The sequence below is a fragment of the Babylonia areolata genome, chromosome 18 (genome assembly GCF_041734735.1).
Source record: "Babylonia areolata isolate BAREFJ2019XMU chromosome 18, ASM4173473v1, whole genome shotgun sequence".
NCBI lineage: Eukaryota > Metazoa > Mollusca > Gastropoda > Neogastropoda > Buccinidae > Babylonia > Babylonia areolata.
This window is the reverse complement of record NC_134893.1, coordinates 19,084,337-19,093,694: the sequence shown is the minus strand read 5'-3', so window position 1 is coordinate 19,093,694 and position 9,358 is coordinate 19,084,337. Positions and strand designations below refer to the sequence as shown.

At 40.2% G+C, this 9,358-nt stretch overlaps 1 protein-coding gene across 1 annotated transcript in view; it reads left to right on the top strand.

Annotated features, from left to right (window-relative positions):
• The first annotated feature begins 510 nt into the window (after positions 1-510).
• Positions 511-9,358, top strand: part of LOC143291875 (uncharacterized) — a 15,284-nt gene continuing 6,436 nt past the window's right edge. The window contains exons 1-6 of the mRNA XM_076602001.1: positions 511-699; positions 4,986-5,201; positions 6,221-6,430; positions 6,872-6,972; positions 7,561-7,670; positions 9,166-9,224. Coding sequence (XP_076458116.1) covers positions 552-699; positions 4,986-5,201; positions 6,221-6,430; positions 6,872-6,972; positions 7,561-7,670; positions 9,166-9,224 — 844 coding nt within the window. The 5' untranslated portion in view covers positions 511-551. The remainder of the gene's footprint in view (positions 700-4,985; positions 5,202-6,220; positions 6,431-6,871; positions 6,973-7,560; positions 7,671-9,165; positions 9,225-9,358) is intronic.

Below are 9,358 nucleotides of genomic sequence, written 5' to 3'. Positions count from 1 at the left end.
ACATCAGCTGATTTTATTCATACGGGGCTATGGTTTAAATGAATGAATTCCCCTGCTCTGTCTCTCTGTTTGTCTATAAATAATCCAAAGTATTCACTCTCCCTCAACCTCGCTCCACTAGCCACACACACACACACACACACACACACACACACACACACCTAATATCACTGATAGTGAAAAGACGCTAAACTAAAGAACGAACACACACACACGCATGAACGCACGCAAACATACCCCTCCAAACTCCCCCACCCCCACCCCCAACACCCATGAACAAGGGATGTGCAGCCTAAAACGACGGTGTCGTTAAAAAGATATCCCACACGTAAAACGATACCAATGTAAACACGAACGCACTAGGGCGTTGTTGCATATCTTTAGAGTCATCCCCATCCATCGTTTTTGTTGACCAAAGAAAAACGACACGAGAATCAGATTTATGTAATATAGGCCTATAAAAAAGGCAGCGCCCGTGCGCTTTCCACACACTGACAGAAACTGCTGGAAGGTGACTGTGCACCTCTGAAATCTCTCCTCAGTCCTCAGCCATGAAGCTGTTACTGCTTTGTGCCGTGTTGGTCACCGTCAGTTACCGAGGTGGCTGGGCTCAGTGCAACCTGCTCAGCAAAGTGCCGGCGCCTGACAACACATGCTGCGTCAACAAAAACGCCAATTGCTGCAGCTTTAGCGCGGCTGGTATGAGTTAATCTTAATGATGTATTTGTCTAAATACTCATTTCCTTCGTTGATTTATTGCATTTGCCTATGAACACAGTGTATCATCAATTATTTTTCCTTTGATTCTATGCATATAGATATGAAAGGAAATTTGTCAACAAATAGTCAGACACTCCTGGAATACTCTTTAAACTGAAATCTGTTGGCTTTTCAGGACATCTCTATGATTATATCAAAGATTTCCTGAGTGAAAGAAGTATACAGGTATGGGTCGGGAATACGTACTCAAATCCTAAAACTCTTCACATGGGATTACCCCAAGGTTCTGTTATTGCCCCTGTTCTATTTAATATCTTGTTGAACGACTTACCCAAACACTTATCAAAAGATGTGATCCTAGTGCAATACGCAGATGATATATGTATGTGGATGAATGTAACAATGAAACGGAATACATCCAAAAGGGCTTTAAACTATACCAAGAAAATATACCAAAGATAAATAGATAGATTAAATAGATATACTGCTGATAATGGTCTTACATTATCATCAGAAAAAACACACATTATGATTTTTAACAATGGTACAAACCCAGAAGAGTTACCAACATTTAAGATTGAAAATGATATCAGTATAAAGATACTGTTAAGTTTTTAGGATTGATACTTACTTCAAAACTAACTTGGAATAGCCATATTGAATATGTATAATAACAAAAGCAAGAAAATCTTTAAACGTACTCAAAATTGTGAGTAAACAGTACTGGGGACAAGATACAACGATTTTGAAACATTTATCATCATCACTTATTCGATCCAAACTATCCTTTTTCAATGCTCCAAAATATTTGCTAAAGAAACTTCAAAGCATAGACTGCAAAGCATATAGACTTGCCCTTGGTGTACCTTTCCAGGCATCGACCCTCGAAACATACAAAGAAATAGGAGTACTACCTTTCGATGAATACCGAAACCTCGCATGTGCTAAATACGTATTGAGAAGCTCAACAACTGAAAATTATACATCAGAGGAAGTAAAAATTACATCCGAAAACAACTTCCCCAAAAGAGCTAAAAACATATCTTATTTAACACCCATTGGCACGTTTGTGTCAAACCTGTTCGAAAAGTCTGAAATTAATTCAGATGACGTTGACACACAGAAGACCGTAAATCCATACCCCATCTGGGAGATGAATAAAGCACATTTTGATGTTAATCATACTGACATTAAAAAGAATGAAAATCCGAATACCATGGCAACGGAAGTCCGAGTATTTCTTCAAAATAGATACTGTGATCATTTACAGATCTACACAGACGGCTCGCTATTAGACAATGGCCAAGCAGGTTCAGCTTTCGTTATACCAGAACTGAAAACGGAAAGATCATACTATATTGGTAAAAATCGTTCAATATTCACTGCTGAACTTATTGCTGTTCTTATGGCTCTAAATCATATTCTTTATCTTCCAATTTGCCTTCTACAAGTCTTGTTTTGCGTTGATTCCAAATCTGTATTATATGCTTTAACCTCATCAAATTGTAAGAACAAATCTAAAATCATAATAGAAATCAGCCACATTTTACATCTTTTAGGCTTGAAAGGAACACATATTACGTTTTGTTGGGTTCCTTCACATCTTGGTATTTTCTACAATGAATGGGCTGACAGGGCTGCAAGAAAAGGTGCTAAAAACGAACAGGGAACCATATAACTTTATGTGCCTCTGTCTGCACAAGAGGGTTATCGAATACTGGAAAAAAACATTGTGGAACAAAGTCAGATAATTATACCAGGAAAACTGCAAAGCTTTAAACCATAGTGTAATTAATGTTCAACAACCGGGAACTATCAATCAGTCAAATACACACAGTAATTCAATAAGTTTAAGGCAGATTCATACATTATCAAACAGGATAAAACTGAACGCTTTTATAACTAAGTTCAGCAAAGATGTCAGATGCATATGTGGAGAACATATTTCTAGCAACCATATAATATTCGAATGTCAGAATCTAAAATGTTTTTTGCCAGACTTCACCAAAAGTTCTTTTGAATGTGTTATTAACAATTCCAACATGTTATTTGTTATTGCAGAAGGTTTGCTGCGTAGCCCTACAGGACATTTGTTATAGTTGTTTGATGTTGGCGTTTATAACGTTTCCATTTCCCCTTGCGTTGTCTCTCCCTATTCACCCTCCACACATACACACACGTTTACCCCTACCCCTCCCACAACCCCTACCCCCACTTTTTTTTAATATTTTTTTTTATTTCGTCTAATATCACTTCAAGTGGACAGACGTTAAACTGAAGACAACACTCCTGGAAGTTCTTTCCAGAAACACTGACATTTTATTTTGATGTGGACCAATCTTTCATCCACAGCACATGCATCTGTAGGAAATGAAAATGAAACTATAAATCATATATGTATCTGCAATACAGACATTATATAAAGGGTTGGTTCGTACTACGTTTACAATGTGGAAATGCTGTTTGGTGTCCATATTGAAACGGGTAGTCTACTGTATGAGACCAAGTCCCAAATGGGCAACTATGCTGATACTTACAATAACAAATACTCTTACAAAGGATGAAATACCTTAAACTTCCAACTTGAAAGTTTAGAAGAATTAGAGGTAATGTAATTTAAGTTGTACATTATTTTGATGAGTTAGTGATTTAAAAAAATGTGTTGTTCATTACGCTGTCACCAAATCCCACAATCAGAAACCACACTAAAAATCATTTTTAACACAGAAGAACGAGCACAAGAAAGTTATCATTCCATAATATATTTCCATTTATGTGCAGCGAATTGTCTGTTGACATTGAAGAGCACCAAATACTTTCTTCCCAAGAATCTTGTCTACGGGTTGAAAGACTTGAAAAGAACTCGTGCTCGATTAGGACAAAAACATTTGAAAGCTGCACAATGCCCATAGCGCTCAACAGAAGCCAAGACAAGCACAACTTCAATCCGATGCTGCTTACATCAGAGATTGACATACCCTTACAGTTGGGCCACCAGCTGTCAGAGCTGTATGGTCAATGGTTTCTCCACTGCAATGGGGATTCGTGTACAGTTTAGTTTTTTGTGGAGGACTATGACTCACAAACTTGGAGACAAAATTGCACTGGCTCCTAGTGTTGCAGCCATGGGGGCTAGCTAGCCTTTGGGGACCATCCTAACTGTCAAAAAGCCTTCTTGGCCGAGAGAGTGGGGATGGAACTAAGGCAAAACATTCTCCACTTTAATCAAAATCTAGCCCAGATTCACGGGACAGCAGTTGCCTTCTCTGCTGTTCTGATGGTCATAGTCGGACACGACTATCATACATATGTAAAATACACAGAGCAGCATCGGCTTCAAAATTGTAACCGCCTTATTTTATGGAACAAAAGTTACTGTTCTTGACAATTATTAAATGTGAACCTCTGAATAACCACAAAATGACTAAGCTTCAGTGCAGGGTCTGCTCTCAAAGATGGTGTAATGACGAGGTAACATTGACAGTCTCCTGAAGACTGTTCATGCTGGGATTGCGAAAGAAAGAGCCCGCATGCGGCTGCAAGGCTCTGTGAAGTTTACGCGATGTACTGCTCCATGTCCTCCCTGATCTTTACAAAATTTATTTGTTCTCAGACAATATTTCATCCACACTTTTTACCCATCGCACGAACTCATAAAAGAAAAAATAAAGTTTTGAAATTATGTGCATTTACGTATTGCGCGCATATGTGTGTTTGCTCTCACAACCTGACAGCACCTCTATTTGCTGAGGCACAACTTGTGGCGAGCTACTCCCAGAGATCCCCCATTTGAGAGACGTTATTTGGAAGTGCTATACGGCAGTATCTTGCACATTGATATATGTTCATTTAATTGATGTTTTGCACAGAAAACACGCACAAAAAAGGCTGCGACGTTCCTTTTTCTCAGACATCAGAAAACATAAATAAATAATGTATATGTTGGGGTGTGACACTTTGAACGTTAAGAGAAGGGAGGGAAGAAAGGGCGTGCTGTCGTTTCACAATACCATGGTCGAGCCAGATACCTATTCCCTCCCTTTGTGATATAAATGATCAAATATGAATGAAGCCCTCTTTCATGTTTTAAACTGAATACGCTGTGGGAATAAGAGCCCAGATTAGTGAGTTCTTGGTCACAAAAACCTGCATTTTCGCGATGTCTCATGCATGATTGATATCATAATGTTTGATGTGTAGTAATTGAAAGCCAGTTGTGATCGTTGATAAGTGAATTTTTATACTCTCTCTCTGTTTCTTTTCAGGTCCATGTTTCTGTAGTATCTACTCCTCTGACCAGAGCTGTTTTGGTTTTTATCCCCCCACCGCCGCTGACGCTTCACAATGCTGCGGGATACTCCAGTTCTCAAACCAATCCTACGTGTACACACCCACCAACTACGAGAAAGCGGGACTGTGCAAAAGAACCCCAGCTATGGCTTGGGACACCCCACAGCGAGACAGACCCAATCCCCTTCCAGGTGTGTGTGTGCGTGCGTGTGTGTGTGTGTGTGTGTGTGTGTGTGTGTGTGTGTGTGTTTGCGCGAGTGATAATAAAAGAGGGAGAAACAGAGAGAGTGAGAGAGAGAGAAGAGAGAGAGAGAGAGAGAGAGAGAGAGAGAGAGAGAGAGAGAGAGAGAGAGAGGACAGCAGATGCCAGTGAAAGCACCAAAGACGCATATTTCATCCATGATTTTCTCAAAACAACAGGGTGATTTAAACTGAAACCGGGAAAAGGGTACAAAAAATTTTAAAAGTCGGTGTTTCTTGTTGGTATCTTTTTCTTCTTCATCTTCTCGGACGTTAGAAGATGGACACCCCAGTCACCACGATGAAGGCAGCTGTACCCTGCAGGTCCTCTTCACAGCCTCAGAGCTTCCACTTCATTGGAGTTGGGTCGGGCCAGTACCTCTTTCTGAGCACCTCATGCAGTGGGCAGGACTGCAACGAGTGACCTGTTGTCTGGCTGTCGTTCGACAGGAGCACCGTGCTGAATGACCAGTGTGGAATGTAGTGTGGTTTAGGTGGTTGATAATATATATACATACATATATATATATATATATATATATGTGTGTGTGTGTGTGTGTGTGATATGCTGTGCACACAGGCTGAACTGATAATACTGGCTATTAAGACACATACAAACAAATTAATGAATCACATGAAAATGGGTGAAAGAAAAGTTAACCTGGATATGTATTTTTACTGTCTGTTGTGCAGACAGATTACACACTGCATGTGATACTTTGGAACTGATTAGTAACAACAACAACAACAACAAAAATAAAAGAAAAAAAGGAGAAAAAAAAAAGAAAAAAAAGAAAGAAAAAGAAAAACGAAAAATTAGATAAACAAATAAAATGAAATGAAATACGCACGGCTGTACTTATATCTAAACCACCCCCGCCCCCACTCCAACACCTCCGCCTCATTTACATAGAAAATCTCTACACGTCACTCAGGGTTTAAAGCCGCGTTTGCTGTCATACCATTTCAGGCCCCTGCGCCTGCAAGAAAGAGGCAACAGCTTGTTTCGCTCCAACCACAACCCCAATAACAACTACTGTGACTACAACTCCAACTGTGGTAACGACAACTACAACTCCAACAACATCTACAACAACGACACCTACAACAACGACCCAGACAACGACCCAGACAACAACTCAGACAACTACAACTCCAACAACGACTCCACCTCAGCCAGGTATGATTGTGTACATGTGAAGTAAATTCTTCTTGTTGCTGTTTTAATCATATTGGTAGTTGCTTTTCAGTGTCCTTTGTTTTCTGACTGCTTTCACTTCTTTCCCATGTTAATATCTTTCAATCCTTACTGGCTTGGCTAGGATTGATTTCATTTACTTTATCTTGTATTGTGCATCATCATCGTCACCATCACAGTGACCATAAACCATCATCTAATTCTTCTTCTTTCTTTCTTTCTCAGTTTTTATTGGAGTCTGTTTCTTTTTTCTTCTTCTTCATATACCCCTCTTTTCATCCACCCTTGGCTTCATCATCATCATCATCATATTCTTCTACTATCATTATAATGATAGCTTAAATATTGGTGGTTATTGAAGGTGATGACGATGATGGTAATTTTGATGATAATGATGATGATGATAAATGCTATGTGTTATAGTTTGTCCGAAACCTCCAGCCACAACCTCCGGCAGAATGCTGGGTGGCATCCCGCTGGGGGATCACTGTCCAGTTGGCAACTTCCGTGTTGGCCCCACCCAGGTGAGAACGTGCCCACCCGTAACTGAGGGTAGTTGTACCGTTGTTGTGTTCTTGTGTGTGTGTGTGGAGGTTGGGGGGGGGAGGTGGATGGGGTCAGTTCTTTCATCATGGACTTCATCATTATAATGATTATACAGCTAGCTCTTCGTGAGGACATAGTCTCGCATTGTATAGGTTTTAGAGCACTGTGTAAGAAGTGAATGTCCCCCAAGAAGATTCCTGAGGTATCATTTCGCATCCTGTATCATGGTTTCACATCATATCGTAACGTACTGAATTGTATTGTATTGTAATGTATTGTATTGTATCGCTCAAATTGTATTGTAAAACGCTCAAAACGTTGCTCTGATTAACGTCTTCTATCCTTGTTTGTATCTTACTATTTAGGTATGTGGTAATTACTGATTTCCAAAAACCATTATCTATAATTTCTAAGGCGTTTACTTATTTTGCATTACAATTCACCATGAATGAACCGTCATTACATAATACTTTATCTAAATGCCACTTGGGGATCGCACTCCCTCAGTATATTTGGCTGAATTACGAAGTTTTTTTTTTCTTTACCACCCGCTTTCACCGTGACAGGTATGCAGCGGCGTTTACGGCTACATCCCCACCACCAAGACCAAGAAGGTGTTGACCACAGACTTCTGTCTTCAGTTTGTGAAAAACATTGGCCTAACTAAGAAACTGGAGTGAGTTATTTTACACAGGCACAAACACACAGACACACAAACTGACCCACACGCACACGCACACATACACACGTTATATAAAAGTATATTTGTATAAATATATCTACATATCTAGATATATATCTGTACTTGTGTGTGTGTGTGTGTGTGTGTGTGTGTGTGTGTGTGTGTAGATGTACATATATATCTGTACAACTTCGTAGCGGAGGAAAACAAGCACACACACACACACACACACACACACACACACACACACACACACACACGTGCATGTATAATATTAAATACAAAGTGAATATACTTTATCAAGAAACTTGGGGGAGGAAGCCCCTCAATCTATTCTCTGTGATCAGCCGCTCACCATGAAACACGTGCTCCTTGACTGCTGGGATCTGCATGACGTTAGACACAGACATTACACGACGGATTTTCTGAAGACTTTGTTTCGTGATGTCCCTCCGTGGACGCTGATAGACTGCTTGAAAGAAGTGAACATTTCTGATCAGATTTGAGGATTTTAAACTCTTGAAGGTTTTTAAACTTTGAATAGAAAGCTTTAAGCGGTGACTATTTTTATTGTAACATTTCTTTTCCTATTGATTTCGATTCAAACGTGGCGATAGGCTTGAGATGGCCTTAGTGGTCGGCGAGGCTCTAAGCACCATAATTAAATTTATCAAGAAACTTATAAAACCAACAGAAAAATGTAAAACGATTTAAAAGGCAAACCAGACATGCATTGTGCCCCATATAGACTGTCTTTCTCTTGCTTTTATCTTCTCTCAAGCTGTTATGTCTGTTTCTGTTCAGCTTAAATCAAAGCCATGAACGTTCCGACGTAACTCATCTAAACTGTTCAAGAAAATATTTCAACGTCCTTGTTTATATTTGGAGGAAGGTAGCAGAATGGTTAAAGCTCAGCTGCCAATACAGAGAGTCCGTGGGGATAGGGGTTCGAATCCCGCTCTCACCCTTTCTCCCAAGTTTGACTGGAAAATCAAACTGAGCGTTTAGTCTTTGCGATGAGACGATAAACAGAGGTCCCGTGCACCACGCACTTGACGCACTGAAAAAGAACCCATGGCAACGAAAGTGTTGTCCTCTGGCCAAATTATGTAAAAGGAAATCCACTCTGATAGGTACACAAATATATAAGCATGCACCCAAGGCTTGAGGAGCGCGTTGGGTTATGCTGCTGTCAGGCATCTGCATAGCAGATGTGGTGTAGCGTATATGGATCTGTCCGAACGCAGTGACGCCTCCTTGAGAAACTGAAACTGAAACTGTTTATATTTGCCTTTGTTTATGTAGTCCAGAAATGGAAATAAATTTCCGAACATTTTCCTTGTTCTGTTTCGTTTTAGTAAAGAGCAAACTATCACCATACTATTGTGTTGCTGTGTCATGGTTTCATGACAGTTGCTGTCTTGCTTAAATGTTACGGATGGAATGTGTCGCCGAGGATACACCTCAAAGTCCTGTGTCTGATGTGCAGTGCCTATGGTGTCTTTGGAAGTCCGGCTTTCCCCATCACAACCACGACTACTTCCACCCGTACGGAATGTGTTTGTGTGTGTGTGTGTGTGTGTGTGTGTGTGTGTGTGTGTGTGTGTGTGTGTGTGCGTGCATTTGCATATACCAGAACTGAACGGAACAGAACGCGAAATACCGCACCACATGCCACACTT